The sequence below is a fragment of the Neopelma chrysocephalum genome, unplaced genomic scaffold (genome assembly GCF_003984885.1).
Source record: "Neopelma chrysocephalum unplaced genomic scaffold, ASM398488v2 Primary Assembly neopelma1_91, whole genome shotgun sequence".
Classification (NCBI taxonomy): Eukaryota; Metazoa; Chordata; class Aves; order Passeriformes; family Pipridae; genus Neopelma; species Neopelma chrysocephalum.
This window is the reverse complement of record NW_020897753.1, coordinates 3,243,321-3,264,545: the sequence shown is the minus strand read 5'-3', so window position 1 is coordinate 3,264,545 and position 21,225 is coordinate 3,243,321. Positions and strand designations below refer to the sequence as shown.

Below are 21,225 nucleotides of genomic sequence, written 5' to 3'. Positions count from 1 at the left end.
GCCTGTGAGTTCTAATAAAATAAGTAAATAAAGAGCATGCTCAACATTGCACAGTGGCTTTAAGATCTTGTTAAACCGGATGGCTCATGCCTACAGGCACAAGTGAGATTTGGAAACATGTGTTTCTTCTCAGGTGACACTTCCTCCTTCCCCTTTGGAGATGGCAGTGTCCTTGGAATGCTCCCGAAGTTTTAGTTCTGATTGGAGTATGAGGTTTGCTGTTCGGTGTGGCTTGCCTGGAAGCTTTTAGGAAATATTTCCTCCCTGGAGTGAACTAAGTGTCTTGGGCTGCAGTACCTCTTCTAATGGTTCAGAAAAGTGGTTTTCCATCTGCAGACATTTTCTTGCCAAAAAAAAAATTGCATCCACTGTTAGTTTTCTCCGTGCACTTGTACAGATGCTAAAGTGGATGCAATAGCTTCATTAGAATGGCAAGCATTCCTGCTTCAAACATACCAAGCTCTGCTTTGCTCGCTTGATGCTCCTTCCTCTGCAAAATATTCTGGATCTCAGTGTCCTTGGGCGTGTGAGATTTCCACATGGATTAACCGATACTGAGCAAGCTCTTTTATGTGGGCTACTTAAAGCACAACGTGTTTACCTTCCCGAGTTTTCCCTCACTGACTGCTTGTCGTTCAGTGAGTGTTTACTTCTGATCTTGAATTGGAGTTACCATTCTCTGTTTATAATCAGATTTCCCTGTGTTTTGTTACAATATACCCATTCAAGGGTAGAGCAAGGAATCTTGCTCTATTCCTTTCTTACTGAGTTTTCCGTTTCTTTCTCGAGAACATGTTACCCAAGACAGCTTGTTTTGGTTTGTGGCCAAGTAACTGTCTAATTACAGCAGGTATTGGAGCAATTATAACTGAGGGCAGAATTGGATCCGTTGTGTTTTCCTTTAAGTTTGGAGAACGGAAATGAGATTTGAACACAACAGGATATTGTCCTGCTTTGATTTTAAAGGATTCAAGCAATGAGACAACCAATAAACCCACTGCAAGACTGTTTCCTAGCACAGTTAGTTGTAGCACTGCCAAGCTTTTCCAGACACTCCCCCCAAGTTTTGTGTGGCTTGCTCTGATCTCGTTACTTCCTTCTGCCTTCGGCCACTGGGACTGTTCCCCCTCATCCTTGTTGTTTATGCTTAAAACACTCATTGAAAAACATGTCGTTGCCACTTCAGGTTTACATGTTTGATTTTTCTTGTTTTGGCATATACTGTGAGGTATTCATAACGGTTCTCTAAATAACCTTCTGTATAGAGACTTATTTCTGATAATAAGTAGTCAAAAACTAGTCATGAGACTGGGTGCAGTGTCAGTGGTGCCATTAAGACCCTTGATGTTGTTGGTAATTAATTAATTTAATCATAAATTCTGGCCATTTGTAGGATTGATTGTACGGTTGGATTTAGTTATGGGTACGAGCGTTGATATATTTGATTCCACACATGTTTAACTCTTCCATCAATGTCTTGATAATAAAATGTCCTTCCAATCAATTACTTTTCTTTTTTTAATCACCTTTTGTGGTGCAGCTTCATATACAGATGCATTTCTGTTCTCTGCATCTCATCTGCTTTTCAGGGTGATAGATTTGTAGGCATCTTCTTCCCGATTCAAATCTGTATTTTAGATTTTTCTTTGCTCTAGTGATTAGTTATGTAGCTTGAATTATTATATGTGTGTTCTCATTTGATGTGTGTCCCATTTACCTGGTTCATTACAGCTTTACCCTCTTGTTTTGCTAACAGCTACAAGAGAACTGTCTGTTCTTTAAACCCTGTGTGGTTGATTCTACTTTTTCACTTTATTAAAGACTTTATGAAACCAGACCTACTGCTGATCAATGTGTCAGCATCTGGGTTTTTTATGCATTTAAGCTTCCAAATTCAAAGAAGCCCTGATCTTTTAGTCTGACCTCAGTTTATTTCTATCTGTGCTTTTTACAGATTAGTTTTTCCCATAAGAAAAAATTTGAATTTAGAAAACTTCATTAAATGCTTCACTAATATTCAGATACAGCAATTCAGATGTATTGCCCTTCCTCTGCTTATTAATTTGATAAGACTGTCTGAGTAGTACGAATTTTTGCCTTTACTGATCGTTGAGAAAACTGCTCAAATGGAGGAATTACTGCCCATTTCTGCATGGGGTGTGTAAGTGATGGTTGGTACGTAGATATTTTGATATGTCTGCAGATCCTGATCTGAGGCCTGAGAGTTTTTACCTCCTCGGTGTGTTTTATAAAACAAAGCAGCACTGACATTCCTGGGGTAAAGTCCAGCATCTCAGTTGTAGGGTTGAGGCATTTTCAGTCTGGGCTGAAGTTCTACCATATTCTCTCCTTTGCCATTAAGAGGATGTCGCTTGGACAATGCAACAGGACTCTCCTGTCCTGCCCTAGCTTGCAAAGCTGAATACAGACAGAAATTCCAGTTACACCATGGCAATACTGTAACAGCATGTGTGTCTGGAAAGCCAAAAAGGTTTTAGCATCACTTCCCAAATCGCTTGGATGCAAATGCCACCACTGTCATCAGAGTGGCTCCGGCACATCGTGTCCCACACAGTGTGCATTTTATGTAAATTCGTCCCTGTGAACTTCTCTGCTGGCTCACAGAGCTGCAGAGCAGAGAGCAGCTAATATGTGCCCAGAGTCAAGAGACACACCAGGGGTATGTGCATCCTACTCAATGCTGGGCATGAAGTTTTAATACCTAATGAGCTGGAAATTGCAGTGCTGGTTTGTGAGATAGAATTCCCACTGGGACACGTTGTACAGATCTCTCATAGAGTTATCAGCTGTCTGCTTTACTTATAGGATTCTAATCTTCGAGTTGAGAGGACTGCTCGGTTGTGTGGGATCACAGCAAATGTGATTCACGCTGCAGATTGCATTGGAATAGACCTGATTTCACTGTCAGACAAAATACTGTTGTAATTCTGTGTCGCTGACTGGGAGATGGGAAGCACCGATTGTCTCTCTTCCTTTTCTGTTTGTTTTCTGTTTTACTTTATTAACATCTCTTGGCACAATTATACTTTCCAGTTACATTCTGAGTGGATAACAGCATGAGTGTAAACAAATGGAAAGCACTATGGAGTTTGCAAATATATGGAAAGAAATGTTTAAGATCCACGTGACCAAACCTGTTGACAGCCTACAAGCAAATGCACATTATAATTGTGGTACAAAACATCGACAGATTTTAAGGGACGAGCAAAGGCTGAGCAAAGGCTCTTCGATGTTAAAGTTGCAAGACTAAAGTGCAAAGAGAAGTGCGCAGATAAGTGGTCTTTTCTGCTGTCAGTTGTGCCTCTCTTGTTTTCTGTCCCAAGCCTGCCCAAAGGACTGCAAGGCTTCCTGGGAGCAGATTGGGCAGACTGCAGGGAAAATGGAGTAGCTGCACGTCCAGCGTACCTGACAAAACAAGGGGATGAAGTTTAGATCCAGCAGTTGGGTTGAGAGGTTTGCAGGGTTAGCTGCACTTTTATATTTCCCCCAGACTGCTGCACTGCTCGGGTTTTGGTCTTTATCCTGGGCCTCTGCAGAGGGCACTGAGCTGGTGGAGAAGGTTCTTTTGGAAGCTAGGCCCTACTTTGAACCCCCATGTCTTTTATCTTGTGCTTGGCACAGTGCTGCCGGTGCTGAGTGAGCAGGGGTTTGTTTATGTCCTCCAGTTGATGAGCTGGCAAGCTCCCAGGGACACACAAGCATTTCCACATCCAGAACAACATGCTGGTCATGCTGGCACTTTAAGGGGATTGGGAAAACAGCATCTTGTCAAGTTACCTATGTCTCATTAAGCAGCAGAAGAAGGATTGCTGTGTCAAAAGCAGCCTGTGCTTCTGCCAGCCCTGGAAAGTGGAGAAGAGTTTTAGAGGGGGCTGTTATCTGTGCCTGTGCTGGCACAGGGAATGCACAGCGCCTTGACCCTGCACAAGGACTGTCATGGGCCCTGATGAGAGAAATGTCCTCAGTTCTCTGCATCTACTCAAAGAGGATGATGAAGAGACAATAAGTCTTCAAGAGGAGCCTCTGAGAAGTATATTTACAAAGTAAAGGCTATCCTGTCAACCATTTCAGCTGGCTGGCTGGAATTCCTGTTTCGTGGTAAACTTGTGAGCACTGTCTCCCAGGAAGGGGAATATTCCAGATCTCATAAACTGCAGAGGAAAACATTTTGATTTATGAGTGTTGACAAGATCCGAGGGCCATAGAAAAGAGGATTCACTTAATTACTGTAAATTTTGTGAGTTTTCAATAGATCGTTTGCCAGCAGTATGTCACCTGCCTGAAAACAGCTTCCAAGAAAAAGGATCTCTGGGATAACTGAAGTGACTTCTGCTGTCTTTACGGCTGACCAAATGCTGACCAGAAAAGAGCCTTGATACTTACAGACAAAGTAACAGTTACATTTTTATGTGGTTTTCTTTAGACTGCCATCCAGGAGCATTTATGTGTCTGATCCAGTGTGGAAGGTATGGGATTATGTAGCCAGAGCTAATATGGAAATATTGTGAAATGGTCAGAACTTGCCACTTCATTGTGCTCTTGGGGGTTTTTTCTAACTATTTTGGAGCAATCAGTTGGAGCCAGGGATGCAGAAAAAGATAAAGCTGCTGCACAAAGACTTCCCGTGTTTCATATAATGAAGCTGATCACAGTCAGGAAATTCAATGGAATCTCTCAGCATATTCCTCTTCTAGTAGGAAATTACTTCTCCTTCCTTCCAAATTTTAGTGAAAAAATGCCACATTTGGTTGACTTCACTTGACTGTCAATCTGGGGGTTCTTTTTTTGGTCTCTGCATGAATTTCACCACCCTGAAGGGTGGTGCACCCTGGTCGTATGGAGCAGCAGTTTGAGGTGTCCTATGGAACCACTTTCTAAGAAACTGCTTCGTACTTTGCTGCAGGAGAAACACTGCTGGGGACGTGTTTGGAATCCCCTCTGTGGGCTTCCTCTTCCTTTCTGCAGTAGTGATGTTTGGATGCAGCAGGTGAGACTATCGCTGACAAACTCCCTGCCGAGCAACTGGAAGATAAAGCTGAGCTTCCAAATCAGAAGGGCAGGGCAGAGAGGGGATTGTGGGCACCCACAGAAGGACTGCTGGCATGGGCAGCTAAAGTGCAAGCAGAGCTTAGATCCTCAGCACAGAAGAGTAGTGCAGGGCTAAAGCCAGAACCTGGTTTGGATAGGTCTGTATGAGTTTGGACTAGATTTGTCTTGTGAAATGACGGCAGGGGAACTTCACAGTGTGTCTGCATGGGCAAGCGGGCAGTCCTGATAGTGAGGGCACTGTGCCCTGCATTTCATACCTAGAAATGGGTAAAATGTTCAAAATACACTGAGAAATCAAGGTCCCTTTCTTTTAAAAGCCTCCTTCCTGTTTAGAGAGTGGGTTTTGGAAGGTACGTTGGTGTATAAATACAAAGAGAGGCATATAAAGGCATTTCTAGACTTTCCAGTGCCTCTAACTCTTTAAAGTTTTTAATTCAGGTACATTTGTAGAGTTACATCAAAGTTTATATAACCTTTACACAAGTGTTCAGCTACACATTTCTAATTTTGAGGCACGGGGAATGTCTGTGACTAGGAATACATTAGACGCTTTTGTATTTCCCCTCAACACTTGTTCTTATATTTTCCAGACCCGTTCAAGTGCACAATATAAAACATTAAAATTGATCTGCTATTTATTTGGCAGGCACCAAACTTTAGCTGGCCGCTTATGCATGCCTTGACAAATCAAATCCCCCGTGGCTGACTTTCATCCCAAATTTCCTCGGTCCGCTGAGGCCGGAGACCAACACCACATCTGAGCGTCTGGGGTTCGGTGCAGGAGCTGGTGGTTCTGACAGACACTGAGATTTATCCAGAAGGGCTGAGTGTGAGAGAGAAAAAGCGCAGAGTGTGAGGGGAAAAAAGTGCAAAATGTGAGGAAAAAAGTGTGAGGGGGAAAGTGGAAAGTGTGAGGGAAATAATGGAAAACGTGAGGGGGAAAAGTGCAAAATGTGAGGGGAAAGTGTGAAGTGGGGGAGAAAAGTGCAAAGTGTGCAGGGGAAAAGTGGAAAGTGAGGAGAAAACGTGCCAAAGCGTGAGGGGAGAAAGTGAAAACTGTGAGAGGAAAAAGTGCAGTGTGTGAGGGAAAAAGTGCAAAGTGTGTGTGGGGAGAAGTGGAAAGTGAGGGGAAAAATGGAAAGGGAGGAGAAAGTGCAAAGTGGGAGGGGAAAAAAGTGCAAAGTGGGAGGGGGAGAAAGTGCAAAATGTGAGGGGAAAATTGGAAAGTGTGAAGGAAAAAGTGCAAAACGTGAGCGAAAAAGTGCAAAACGTGAGCAAAAAAGTGCAAAGTGTGAGAGGGAAAAATGGAAAGCGAGGAGAAAATGTGCCAAAGTGTGAGGGGAGAAAAGTGCCGAGTATGAGGAGGAAAAAGTGCAAAGTGTGAGGGGAAAAGTGTAGGGAGCAGCCCTGTGAGCCCTGGAGGGGAGAGGAAGAGGAGAATGAGGAGCTCCTGCCCAGTTCAGTGTGAGGCGTCCCAGTGGCACCGGGGGAAAGAGTTAAGTTTTGAACATTTAAATTGGCCAGACACCACAGGAAAAAGGAGACATTTTTAAGTTTGTGTTGTTTAGGTGTTTTAATAGAGCACTACTAAGTGACCCCATGGGGAGGGAAATTCTAATTAATTGGATAAATTAGAGAAGAGATATTTGAAGGGGGGAAAAAAAAGAATAAATTTCTAGTGCTGGCAAACTCCAAACCCTGCAGAGGGAAGGATCTTGCTAAGGGCTGTAGCTGCCGACATGGCTTCTGCTGTGGTTACATATGTGTGCTCTGCTCCATCTGGCTTTTCCAGCGTGGCTGAAGGAGTCAGCTGGAGTCTTGTCCTTCATTGCATTGCACTCGGGGTTATTTAGGAAGATCTGGAACCAAGCATTGCTGAAAGTGGTGGTAGCATTTCTATAAACACCGGTGAGTTTTGGGTCTGCCTCTGTCCCGACAAGAGACATCAGATCAAATTTGACATGACAGTGAGGAGTGAAAAAGTCAAGCCTATTAACTCTACAATTTTAACTATATAAAGCACACTGGATATTTTGAAAGTTTCATCAAAATTTTAGAGCTCAGATAATTTTAGCACTAAAAGGAAAGCAAGAGGATCTGTCATGCCTCTGTGTCTTTGCATTATGGGTCTCTTTTCTCTAACTTTTTATATCTAATTAAATCTTTCTATTATATACCTGAAGATAAAAGGTGACAGCTATAGTGGAAAGAACTGATCACATATTATTTTTTTCCTGGCAATGTCTGTGGCAAATTTGTAATATGCTTAAGGAAACAGAGAGCAAACCTTACTGATAAATTGAGGCTGTTTTGTTTTGCATGAGTGTCCACTGAGGGTCGTCCTCACTGCAGTCGGCTTCAGAATATCATTGACATCGGTCACAAACAATGTACTCTTTAATTTCCAGGATACAAAGCCCCTTTGACATCTGCCATCTTTGTTCCGCAGAGAAACTCTCACTGGTGCAATATTGGTTGTAATTGAACTTGCAAATTGCTTCACTTTCTGAAATGCTGACTGCTTAATTATGATGGGGAAAATAGCGTTCTCCCGCCGTAAGCTCAGACAACTGTGTAACTCAGAAACTCTCTAATTATGCGTGTGAATAATACTTGCTGTGATTTATGCTAATACCGGCGGCAGTGCACAGAAGGACCACTCTGCAGACCTGGTCTTACTGCAGTGTGGAAGGAAGCAAAGAAGCAGAGTGAACAACTAAATAGAGGGAAGGGAGGAAGTGCAGGCCCAGGCTTTGCTTCCCGTTAATTGCAGAGGTGCTCAAGTTCACCCAGACAGGCTTCAAGAGATTGTGCAGTTCAACTCCCAGCTTAACCCACAGGTTTTCCGCGGGCTATTGTCCGGTCTGTTGGTTTATCCTCAGCTTCAGGTCTCCATCTGAAAAATAAGGACTGCAAGGACCCTGTTTGTCAGGTACACTCTGAGGATTAAACACAGAGATCACTTTTGAGAACCTTGAAAACTACATCTGTATGAATCGACCCGACTGTCCATATAACAAAATGGAAGCCTTTTTTTCTGGATAGTCTGTATGAAAACTACTACATTTCATTTTAGCCTAGAGCAGAAATGACAGGAAAACCCTCCTAGTCTGGCTGAAAGGGCAACACAGAGATACTGAACATGAGTCTGGATGAGCTATCTCAAACATCAGGAGCTGCAACTCGCTGTAATGTAACATGGCTTTGCTGGTTCCCCGTGGAGCAGCAATCCCATTTGGATCTGAGCTGGTTTTCCCTGTGTGACGTTGCTTGTGCAGTCTGAATGCACACCACAGACCCTGTCTGTGTCCCAGTGAACTTGGTGCCAAGTTCTTAGGTGGATTTTAGGTCAACCTAACTCCATGATAGCACCTGATACTGTTGGCATTCTAATGTTCCTCTGGTAAGTTCATGCAGCAGAAAAGTTGCTCCTAGATCTTTAGTTTTGGGAAAAACCTCAGTGGCGGGTTTTTTCCCCAATTTTCACCGTCTCAGAATTTTTTTGTGAAGAGGAAAGTACGTGGGCCTCTGTCTGTGGATGATTAGTCACTCTTTAGCAAAGCAGCTGTGGAGCCTGACAAGATTGTGCTCAGATTACAGCCTTAAAATAGTGGATGGACCTGATGGTTTTCTTTCCAACAATTGTTGTCATAAGAATGAATGATAATTGCTTTGCTCTGTATAGTCACTACAATTCTTGTCATATAAGTCTGTTTAGTGCCACCAGTCTTGGGTTGTTATGAAAATGAGGATCTGCACTTAAAGGCTGTTACATCTTCTCCTCTCTGATCAAGAGCCAAGTCCTCAGATCTAAGCACAGATTTTAAGTAAATGCTTTACATGCTATATTTGCATCATGTGGTTACAAGCTTTAAAAAGAAATAAATTATGCAGGGTTGCCTGTTACTTGTTCATCTGCTAGAAAAGTATGTGTAAGCTTGTATGTTTTAGGATAAAAAGAGAGAGCAGCAGAGTCAGGAGCAGAACCGAAGTCTTCTGGTTTTCAATGCCACAGTCAAGACGACTGAGGGGGTTTTTTAACAGACACACTATGCAGAACATTTTGGGTTGGGGACAAAGGATAAGAAATTCTCCTTGTTGAGAGTCACCAAGCGCATAGATGCTTCAAGGTTTTTCAGAGATACAGCAGATCTGTTTTACTGTAGAGCTGAATTAAGTAAAGCTATATGGTTGAGTAAATCAACAGATGAAATCTAGACAAAATAACAAAAAATACCGGGCAAGAAAAACTGTCTCTAATTTGTTCAGTGAAGCATTAATCTTCAAATGTAAACTACTGGATTTTTTGTTGTTGTTGTTGAGTCTAAATGTACAAATTGACACCCTAAAGTCAACTTTATGCAGAAAGCTTGGCAGCAGAATTCATCCTGATGTAATCAGCACAGCTCCACTGAGATCAGTGATGATATTTAAGCTGAGGGTAGGACTCAGCTTTCTAATTTGCCAGCAGCATATGAAATGATCATTTATGCTGGCACTCCAGTGAGAGATGAACGAGAAGACAAATATAAAAATTACAAAGCAAAGCTTAGTTCCCACTTGAAAGGTGCTTCTTTAGTTTGTTTTGCTTTGCAGTTCTGTTGCATTCATATACACACACTGAACCAAACTCAGGAGAGGTCGATGTTACCTGTGTTTGTGGCTCTGGGCAGGTTTCTTGGTTTCCTCTAGAAAGTGTGCTTTGTTTGGTCTCCAGAAGACTCCTTTCCTTGATAGGCTTAGATTTATTTTCTCTGTTCCTACAGCCTTCTGTAGCTCTGATTCCCTTGTGCCCTTGATTGTCTGTAGGCACTGATTGTGAAATTATTTATCTTTAGTACAGCTAAAGGGGTGTGAGTTACCTGCAACTTGTGTGACTGAAAATGAGGTGGTAGTAACAAAAGACTATATGGATAACTGGGTGAAGGCTGGTCTGATGGTTGTATGGTCTTTCACAGGTACCTTAACATCTGTATGTCACAAAACCTGTACTGGAAATTAACTGGTGCTTTCCCTGGCTCTGTGTTTCTCTCAGGACAGATATCAGTGGATGGATTTATGCGATACCTGAGTGGAGAAGAAAACGGCGTCGTTCCACCTGAGAAACTGGATTTAAATGAAGATATGTCTCAACCACTGTCACACTATTTCATCAATTCCTCACACAACACCTACCTCACAGGTACAGTGTCGGACAGACCTGATTTCTTTATCTTACAAAAATTCTTAGCATATTTTCAGTGGTACCATAAAATACACTAAAACCACCAGCAGGAAATGATGATGGAGTTCAGCCTTCGGGGAAGCAAGAGAGGCTCTTGGTTGTTGTTCTACCTCTACACAACTGCATCAAATACACACAACTGCATCAAATATACTTCTATTAACAGGTGAACAGCAGTTGTGTTGCTCAGATACAGTCTGGTCAGAAATTTTCCCTCAGTTTAGATAGGGTTCCAGATTAAGGTCTGTATTTGGGGAGGAGAATGAATGATGTACTTTTTATGACAGCTGAACAAGTGTGCAGAGCAGAATATGGAAAACATCTCTGTAGCTAATAAATTTCCCCATAAACATTAAATCTGACAGTTTGTTAAGCTCCATGAGATTTGCTTGGATTCAGAGATTAGGGAGGTTCCAACATGGCACATAACTTTCTGGCAGTCCATATATGCAAGGGGTGGAATTCTGCTCCCTGACTGTATCTCATATCTGAGCTGAAATTTTTAGGTGGTGTCATGTTTTTTAAAAGGCTGAGCACCCAGAAGCTCCTGTTAATTTGAGTTACAGTCTGAACTGTATTGTTTGCACAGCAAATTGTCAACAATACTTTAAAATTCAGAAAAAACAAAGACAGTTTAGGAATTCAGCTTCTGGCACTCGTTTTCTAGTCTAAGATACTGTTAACTTGTGAGAAAATAATTGTAAATTTACTATTTTAGTTTAGTTTATGTAGGAACAAATGTTTTTGACAAGCAGATGTGCACCGGGACTTCTGTCTCTCCTGTTTGATTTGATGTTTGTTTTGTCATGTTTGACAGAGACTCAGCATTATGTCAAATAAAAAAAGTAATGCTGCACTAAGTGCTAAAAATGTGACTTCTGCATAATATAGGTTTTTTAATGTTATTGACTGACTGGCTTTAACCGACCAAGTTTTTCTGAATGCCAGTATGCCAAAACATAAACAAACCCCTGCAGTGGTGAGGCCCAGTTTAAACAGACCTCGGGGGAGTTATTTTCGTCTGGTTTATGTTTGTTATAACACTTCGTTCGGCACCTCCTGGTGCCTTCATAAAGTGAATGAACTGTCATTGTTTCCATTAGGTGCCATTTTTCAGAGGTTTATATATTGGCTCTGAAATGTGTTTTGTGCTAAAACTCGTCACATAAGTATTTGGTTTGACAGCTATTTCGTTTCCCTGAATTAAAAGAAGCGAAAATCAGTGTGGCCCCTTTTTAAGTTATGATTCCAATATGCAGAAATTTATGCTCCTTGGAAGAGTGCAGACGTGGCCAAAGCAAAAGCAATTTTTAACTGTGATATTTTACAGGCCTCTTACCTCCAGTGTGGACTTTGTGTTCTGTCAGTGAGGATTAGGACCCACATAAGCCAAATGCTGCGGCTTTATACAGATTTTCTGGGAGACAAGAGTAAAGCTGTTTTACAAATGTGAGAGGCACAGGCCCACGGGGAGGTTTAAAGACAGTGCAGTTTAAAGTTGATCTGAAGAGATAAAATACTGCTCTCTCCTCTACCAGCATGAATTTATAGCTATACCACAGATGTTTGTCAGGGCTGGTCAGGACAGAGGTGTGATCCAAAGGTCTAGAGGCACAGAAGCCAAAGAACAAAGAATTGAGGATGGGAATTCCTGATTAGTCCAACCTACTCTAGATTTTTTTAACTGCATTGTGAGTGACCTTACATGTTTAATTATTTACCTTGACACTTGCTAAATTTACTTTGACTTGTATGTGAAAGTCTGCAAATCATCTCAGACTGTATCTACAGGTTTCTCTGCCTGCATTCCTAAGTAACTTCAGAAGCTACATTTGGAAGTACAGTCTTCAGTCTTTTAATTTATCATAATATTCCTGGCATAGTAAACTGAGGGGAGTAAATCAGAGTAAACTCGGGGAACAGTGCAAAAGAAGTTTCAAGCTCTTTCCAATTCCATCTTAGAGTGTCCATTTTCACATTTACAGGCCCAAAACACAAGCCCTTCCCTTTTAGTGGATTCATTATGTTCAGTAGATGTGTGGCAGCTGGCCAACAATGGGATTAATGATTTGATATTTATTTGATATTTATCTGTTTATTACAAAAACCGACAGCCTCAGATTTTGCTGTGAGGCTGGACGAGGATACAGCAATCACATTCCCATTTGCTCTCTTCCAACAGGAAAGTAAAATTAAGAAAATGAATGCTAGCAGACTATTCTTTTTCCCAAGCAGAGTTTGAAGGATCTGCTCAAGTGCTCGTGGCTTTGGAAGGGGGAAGCACCTTTGCCCTCAGTGAAGCCGTGAAATAGCAACTAGTTGTGTAATAATTATTAGGACAATAAGAAAACCATTCAGTCTGGCAATAGTTTATGATTACTGTGCTTAATGCCCTCCCATTTATCTCTCCCTTTGTTAGTTTTTTTTAACCCAGAAAAAGCATGCACAAAGAAGCAACATTATGACATAAAAAGAAATGTGCACACTCTGAATTTATTTTTAATTACACTGATCATTTTCCTAGCCTCTAGTAGAAACCCTTGGCAGTACATCAAGTCCTGATTATTTATTTAGGAGTGTTACTGCTTTCTTTTTCTTAGGGAAATGTAATTTTCAAGAAAAAAGGTAAAAATCCGTGAAGTAAGAAGTGACTTATAGTGAACTTGGGCTAACTTAAAGAAATGTCATCTTCTGCAAACTTTTTTTTCCCGTCTCTCATCTTTTTTCTCACTGGTATCATATTTATATCTTTATTCCTGTTAACCCTTAAAGTGCAACTCTGCTTTTTTCTGATGCCTCACCAGTCTCACCTCAGGTCACCTCAGGTCACTGCTGTTGTCACAAGCCCTTAATGCATATTTTGGCTAAAAGAAAAAATAATATCAGCAGTAGGTGGCAGAGCTATCCGTTGAGCACAAGTGGCCAGTGTGGGACTATCCTATTCACCTTCAGCATCTGCTTCCCTTCTTACAGTGCAGTACTTTCAGTTGATTTTAGGAAAATGTCCCATGAGGGGCATGTTCTCTCCTTTATTGCTGCTGTGACCTCTCCTCTGCCATCCTCCAGCTCTTCTGTTCTCAGCAGTTCCTCAGTGCTGACTGTTGCTGCTTGTTATCTACATTCAGCACTTGCTTGAAACCTTCTTCACCTCCAAAGCCTCCAAAACAGCATCTGTGCAGTTTCCAAGCTGGAAAGCACCCCATGGAAGGGAAGGAAAGCTGGGTGATGCCTGCTCTGAGCACGTCATACCACCAGCAGAGGGTTTTGGCTGGCTGTTGTGTTGAGCTCAGAAAGGTCTGGCAAGACCCAAGGCTCTGTTCCCTTCCGGCCCCACCACATCATTCCTGATGGGAGACTGAGATCCATAGAGCCAGCGGCATGGGAAGTGCTCCCTGAGTAGATCCTGTCCTCAGCTTGGATCAGTCAGCACTGGCTCATTTTGCACAGTGTCCCATCAGGTATCATTTGGCTGATTATATTTTTCAGAAAAGTGAGTTTTTGTCAAAATCTGTTTCTCCTTAGCCCATACAGGGTGCTGAGATGCAAATGGGATGGTATTACTGTAGATGCTGCTTGTATTATAGCAGGGAATACAGAATGCTTTCAATTTCCAGTATTAAAAAATTAATCTGTACTCGGGCTATTAAAAATATCCTGGAAGCGTTCCCTTTAGTGTCTGTGTGATCATATTGTAAAATGCAAAAGGGATATTTTGGAATAAATGCAAATAGAGATTCACACAACAGAAATTTCTAGATAATATATGCAAAAAAATATTTGAGGGAACATTCCTCATGTTCTGTATTTCAGAAAAACCCGCTATTGAGACTATTAAAATACGTGCTGGCATTTTGCACTCTGACTGGGAGTCTTTCTGAAGATTGTATGGTTTGGAGGTTGGATACCCTCCTATCCTTTGTGGGAATCCTTCCAAAATGCTTAAGCCTTATTAAGAAGGTAGTGTGGAAAAGTGTCAGATGAAAGTGATGCATGTCATGGTTTAGTTAAGCACTTTTGAAGGTTGAGGATCTTGCAGTCCAAAACACTGAGCAATGATAACAACCAGGGGTCTCTCAGGAAGTAGAGTTTGTTAATCATAGAGTAGTTGGTTAATCCAAATTTAAAATGTTATGAGGGGAAAGAAGGACAACATTGGAACAGTTTTCTGAGTGAATGTAGCTCAGTGGATCCATATTTTCCAGAGCTTTCCAGCACTGGCCAATTTCTTCTGTTACTAACAGGTGCTTCCCGTTGGTTCCAGTGGGAGCTGAGAATCCTTGTGGATTTGAACAGGAGCAACGTTAATACCTAGTGGACTATTTATGATTGCTGCTGGTCCTGTATCAGACAGAAACAGGAAACAAGAGTTTTCAAATAGAAGGGGGTTTGTTACAGTTTTTAGTAGAAGATAAAAACAGAGCAAAAGCAGACAATGCAGCAAATCCCAAATGTGTATTTCCCAGCAGAAAACTGAAACATAGAAGCACAGAGACAATAAAATGAGCATTAGAGTAATCTGCATTATATTATGTGCCAGTCTAGATGAAGTATTTATATGTCCCCCATCAGCAAAGAATCTTTATGTAAATTAACTGCAGCCTTAAAAAGAAAGTGAATTCCCTTCAAGAAATTCAGGTAGATCTTTTCAGGAAGTCTGTTAGAAAGCAGGAAACTGCATCCATTTTCTTCACTTCTAAAAGAAGCACTAAGCCATTCTTCCATTACCTCTCTGCTGCAAGAAATTTCTATCCACGTGAGTGGAATCAAACCTGTTGCAGCAGTTGAAGCCACCCTGGCTGGATATGCTTCCCTGAATCCAACTGGACTTCTGTGATGGTTTGGGTTGGGGTTTATTTTTGTGTGGGGTTTTTTTAATAGTTCCTGAGTTTGGGAAAAGGTGAGTTTTCCTTGTTTAGACTTACATTGTGTCATTGTTGGAAGCTGTCAGTTCCATTAAATGTCTCCCTACATAATGCAGTATAACATCAGGAAATTTAACTGACCACCTCAGTGCAGTGGTTAGTGAATTAAATATTGATTTGAGACCTCAAAATGGTACCATTAGTGACTGCAGGAGGTTTGTTTCATCTTGTACCGAACTGTATTGCATGTCGTGAGAAAATGTCATCTTTGTGTCCTGAGTCGCATCTGAATTTCTTGTCCAACTGAGCCTTTTTAATTATTATAATTTTGTTTCATGTGTTTGATGCTGTCTATCAGAAGTTTCTGAGCTGACTTCAGCTGGGTTATTTCTCCTCATTCATATCTGACTGAGGGTAGAATCCCAACCACGACACTGACCCGGCCGAAGTTATTTCCATTGCGTTCTTACTCTTTTCCCGTGCCTTTGAGTGTCGTTCTCCTCAGCCGAGGATAAAAGCTGCTGTTAACTCTGATTATTGTCAGGCTGTTTGTATTTACTCCGGAGGCCCCGAATGACTTCCCTCCTTTCCTGTTCTTGCGCTGTCACAGCTGGACAGCTGGCTGGCAACTCCTCGGTGGAGATGTATCGGCAAGTGCTGCTGTCGGGCTGCCGCTGTGTGGAGCTGGACTGCTGGAAGGGGAGGACGGCGGAGGAGGAGCCCGTCATCACACACGGCTTCACTATGACAACTGAGATATCCTTCAAGGTACGGCAGGACAGCACAGGACAGCACAGGACAGCACGCTGCTCTTCGGGGGCTTTAGCCAGAGTGCATTCTTCCGTGTAAAACAACGTTGCTGCAGAGGGGTGGGGATGTGAGGGCAAAAAGGTGTTTTAAGAGGAGATTTCACAGCATGTGCAGAACCGTTGGAAGAGAAGAGTTGTAGTATTTGGATCTTGCACAGGTGATGATGGCAGTCAGAGGAAAGGGGATGATATGGTGCGGACTGTGCTCCTGTGCACGTCCCTGCAGGGAATCCCACAGGGAGGGAAACAGGGCAGACCTCAGCCAGGGCTGAAGGAGCAGGCTGTGCCACCACAACGGGGTTTGCACGGTGTCAAAAGGGGCTGTGAAGGGCTGGTTTGGGTTACAGCTCCACAGCACACAGCAGGGAGCAGATGAAGGCCACAAGGATTTGAGCAGCAATACCCAATGCATCAGTTCACTCTTTTGCTCTTCTTTGTCTGGTGAGTGGGAGACAAAAGTGCTGAACTGAGGCAGGAAATAGCAGCTATCATGGAAATCTCTACAACTTGAAAGCCTTTAAATCCCTGTGAGCAGAGAATGTGCTGCTCGTGCCCAGGTGAGCAGGTTCCATCCACAGGGTCCAGACACTCAGCATTATGTTCACAATTTAAAAATATTAATAACAATGTGTGCAATGTTATCCTTGTCCCTGATGCTTGGGATCAGAGCCAAAACACTGGGGGTTGAAAAAGAGAAATTAGTATCTTTGGAGATTGTGAGGGGATATTTGTGGCATTCAAACCCAGACATGTCATCTGTATTACTGAATTTCATCTTCCATCTCCTTTTTCTGTAACAGAAGGCAGATACTGTACCCTTAGCAGTAACCTTAAAACGTTATCTTGTTATTCTTAAACATGTTATTGATCCAGGGTGTTAGAGGAGCCACCATGGAGGTGTTTTCCTGTAGCATCAAGATTGAGAGTCAGCACAGCTTATAATGATATACCAGGGTATCATTTTTGAAGTGTGAAGAAATAATTCTTCTTCGTCTGAGACACTTAACTCACCGTGGAAATACGTTTCTCGACTTAGCTGTGTGCAGGAATATGTGGGAAAATGTCCATTACTGACTTTGGTTATGTGACAGGGATTAAGTGTGGCTTCTGTACTGGCCACAGCTTTGAGGTGTCTTCCACACATGAAGCAGGAGTTGTTGGGGTGGGTTTTTTTGTCTTCTAGTGCCATCCTTTAGGAATAAAAAAGCGAACAATACCGCCACACAGACACAACACCAAATTCCACCTGCATCAGAACGCTCCTTTTCTTCCAACTTGTTTTCTCTAATTCTTCACTGATTGAGTTAATCACAGGAAAACGTGAAACAGCCTTCTTGCACGTTTGTTATTAACTTTCTGGTTGTGTTTATGTGCAGCCAATTATGTTTATAGGCGTAGGGTTTGATTGCTGGAAGTCCTTTAATTAAGGAAGATAGCTCTCAACTGCTTTGGTCATGAGCAGGAATTTAAAATCAAGTTAATCTGATTCTTGAAAGGATCATTAGCGGGAAGGAGGATTATCCCTGGATATTTAGATGTTGAACCCTAGGCATTGTGTTTGCAGGAGAGATAGTGGAAGGTGTTTTAAACCTCCTCAGGAATATTTCATCTGTCACTTCAGGGCCCGAGTTTTTTCTCCAAGTGGAAGAATGGAAGAATGTAAAAGCACCTCAACTGCTGATCTCTTTTCAACGCTCCAAGTGTTCTGCTTGGCTGGGGAGGAGCAAAATGGCAGTGAAATAACGTGTCAGAAGTGTGTGAATCAGTTCAGAGTGATCACTGGTTCTTGAATGCCGAGTCACTTGTCTGCTCACACTCTTGGTGTGACCACGGCACAAAGTGGCTCTCTCAGTCTGCCAGTTTGCACTGCCTCATGTGGACTTCCTCAAGGAATCTCTGAGTGTTCTTTGCCCGTGTGTGTACCTTGGAGATCTGTTTTAGGTGGGTCATTCTGCAGCTGGAGTCAGGTGTGGGACCTGCCATGTTGTTCTTCTGACCTTGGAGCATTTGCCTTGGCACCTGAATGCGGTGCAAGCTGGAATCACCAGCACACAACTTCCTCCACCGAACCAATATCTGAGCTTTTCATCCCCAGATCTCATCAGTGTGATCCTCATTTTACCCTTCTAGCTTACTTTCCCCACTCATGCAGGACTTCATCCCCTTTTGCAGCTGGGAAGGCAGTTGCAAATAAGTGTAGCAGAAGAATGTGCCAGAAGCTCAGCTTTTGTTTGAGGAAGTGGATTTCTTGGTGTTACGCTTCTCAATGGAGCCTTTAAAAGTGCAGAGAAAGAATAAAAGGAATCCCCAGAGAAAGCTTGTTTAAAATAAATAGATCTTTTAGGTTTTAGTCATCCTTATGGGTTCTTATAAACACCAGAGTGTGAGGCTCTTAGAAACTCCAGAGTTTGACAGCAATGCATATGGAAAGTCTTTGGTGTTTTATGTTCTTTTGAAAAAAGATTTGTGTTCCAAGGGGGAAGCATTTCATAATTTGTAACAGTGAGTGCATTACTATGTTGTGCACCCACTAAAATTAGTGTTAGCAAATGATTTTTTTACTGGATTTCCATTTTCCATCAGAGCTGAAGGGAAACTTTATGGAAGTTTCAGTTCCTGAGTCCTTTATTTGATGATTACTACACAGCCAACTGTTTGAACTGAGTAATGCTTTCTTTTTTTTTTTTTCCCTTTCTTTTGCCTTGAAGGGATTTCTGTCATAAAAAAAAAGAGGGAACTAAAATTTGTGAGTCAGAGTAACTGAGGATTTTATGGATACGTGCTTGTGCTGATGTTTGGGAGATATGCCTTTGTCAGAGCATGTTTATTATTATGCAGAACAGTACATGAAAGTCGTGGCTCCAGGCACTGAGCAGCTCCACACAGAGACTGAGTTTTTACATTTAAACTATTGATTTTTGGCAGGCATGAGCCATTCCTTGAGAAGTGTGGTGCTGGAGACCCATCAGACATTTTTGAGATTTGATTACAGTTCAGGTTGGCAAATCTGGTTGTGGCAAAAGCGCATCCAGAGCTTTCTGGGATGTTTAGAACCAAAGGTCTGATCCTAGGGAATGACTTCAGACCTTGTTGGGTCTTTTCTGCCTTCAAGGACTAAACCACTGTTTCTTTAGAGCCATAAATTTGTAACTGTCTTTATTTTGATTCTTTAGGAGGTGATAGAAGCTATTGCTGAATGTGCATTCAAGACGTCGCCCTTCCCAATCCTCCTTTCCTTTGAAAATCATGTGGATTCGTAAGTAATTACCACATTTTCTTGGATGGTGTTTGGTTTTTTGTAAGGTCTAGGCATGGAATTATGGATCCATTGGTGACAGCTTCATTATAGGACAACAGCTCTTACCCAAAAATAAAGTTGTATCAGCCCAAGTAACCAAGGTGATCAGGACGAATTGGACGTGTTCTTAAAAACCTGCCTGGATTGGAACCTTTTATATGAGAGAGTTTGAATAATTGGGAGATGTATTTTGTTAAATTTACAGTCTCAGTGTGTCCTGCTGGGATGTAGCAATGCTTCCAAGAAAACAAGGCAGAATTTCACCTGTTGGTGACCCTGTTCTGCGCTAGAAGAATAATCTGAGCACAGAGTTTGTTCTGTTTCTCGTGGGTTAGAAGTAGGGGCCAGAACCATGGACTTCTAGGGTTGCAAAATAGATGATGGGGGTGGCCAGGAACTGTTTGTTTCTGCCAAAAAATAACGGTTTGCGTAAGTTTTTTGTTCATTTTCTTTGTTTTAGTTACAAAGAAAGGACAATTTTTCTTTGTAAGAAGAGAAAAAATGAACTTCAGGACTTGTCCCAGTGCTCTATATTATAGTTCTGATTTCTTTTTTTTTTTTTTTAAGTCTGACGTTGGTTTTGAATGCAGAGACCACAAGGTTCCAAGTGGGGTGACACTGACACATAACATGTGCCTTAACTTGAATTGCCTCTTCCCTTCTGTTTTGATTTTTTTTTGTTGCTGTGAAATATTTTCAACACTTCTGGGGCCAGTTTGGACTGAGGAACTCTTTCTTTTTTTCTTTTCATGTGAAATAAAAAGTGATCTCGGGGCCAGCTATGAATGATTTAGGACGAATCAGAAAAGATGTTGGCACTTTTGTTTCTTGCAGAGGAAAAGTCTGAGGGCTAACTGCTTCTCCATTGTTTTAGGAAGAACATTCTCCAATGTATTATGTTTTGTATTCATTCCTCTGGATTTGTTAAAGTATACATTTGTTGTGTTACTGTAAGGCAGAGAAGAAGCAGCATCTAAATTATTTGGACCAGAAGGGTTACATTTTTCTTCCTTTAAAGTCATTATGACTTAAATCTTCAGCTATTCCAGGGTGATCTGTGCTATTTTAGGAAAGTAAAGAAGTGAAAGAAATTTATAAAATAAACTCCTGTCAGATGTAAGCCACGTACAAAAGTGGCTTCAAAACTGTAAGGTGAAGCACTGTCCAAATTAAAGGTGGTGTGATACTGCAGGAACGTGGCAAAGAGGGAGCAGAGTTACTGCTGCTTTACCCTGGTCTTTGCAGTTTGCCCCAGAGAAACCATTGGACCTTTCTCTCCAGGAATCTCCAATCGTGGAATAATGAATTATCCTTATGTGTGTTCTTTAATGTCCTTTTCCATGCCTTGCTATGACACAGGTTTTTGGCAAAGCGAGTTCGCAAAGCCAATACCAAATATTTTCTCCTTCTGAGGCTTTATTGGTATTTATTATTTTCTGCTGCAGTAAATCATCAGACTCCCATGTGTACGTTTGCTGGTTTTGCTTTGGCTGAAAGTGATTTGTAGTTATTTTACTGACTGCTACAATTATCCCCCCATCCCTTCACTAGTTGCTAGAGAAATCTGCAGTCAGTCATGCCACTCACAGAAACCTTCACCTGATTTCATGGAACGCTCCTTTTGTCTTTTCATTTACTTGGAATGTTGTTTTACTCCTAGATCTCAGAGATGGACTTTGCCCTAAATGTTAACAAAAAGTGCTGATGGTTTTATAGAATCGATGTCCAAAAAAAAAAAAAAAATCCCATTTCATCAGTTCCTGCTTTTGGGTGACCTTTTTTTTTTTTTCTTCTGATTTTCAAGGTACAACAGTCATTTTGTGAATGAGCAGTGAAATTCTGGTCCCCTAAAAACTTTGGCATTGGCTTAAACACAAATATGGTTATTAGCAATAGTGTAAATCACCTCATTTGTGTTTCCCTAGAAGGGCTTCTCTCTGACATCTTTTCAGCCCTGTGAAG

The 21,225-nt window shown here is 41.8% G+C and overlaps 1 protein-coding gene across 2 annotated transcripts in view; it reads left to right on the top strand.

The window, feature by feature from the left end:
• PLCB1 (phospholipase C beta 1) overlaps window positions 1–21,225 on the top strand; it is a 335,327-nt gene that overhangs the window by 220,539 nt on the left and 93,563 nt on the right. For both annotated transcript variants that reach the window (XM_027693456.1, XM_027693457.1), the window contains exons 10-12: window positions 10,106–10,252; window positions 15,767–15,924; window positions 19,139–19,221. In XM_027693456.1, coding sequence (XP_027549257.1) covers window positions 10,106–10,252; window positions 15,767–15,924; window positions 19,139–19,221 — 388 coding nt within the window. The remainder of the gene's footprint in view (window positions 1–10,105; window positions 10,253–15,766; window positions 15,925–19,138; window positions 19,222–21,225) is intronic.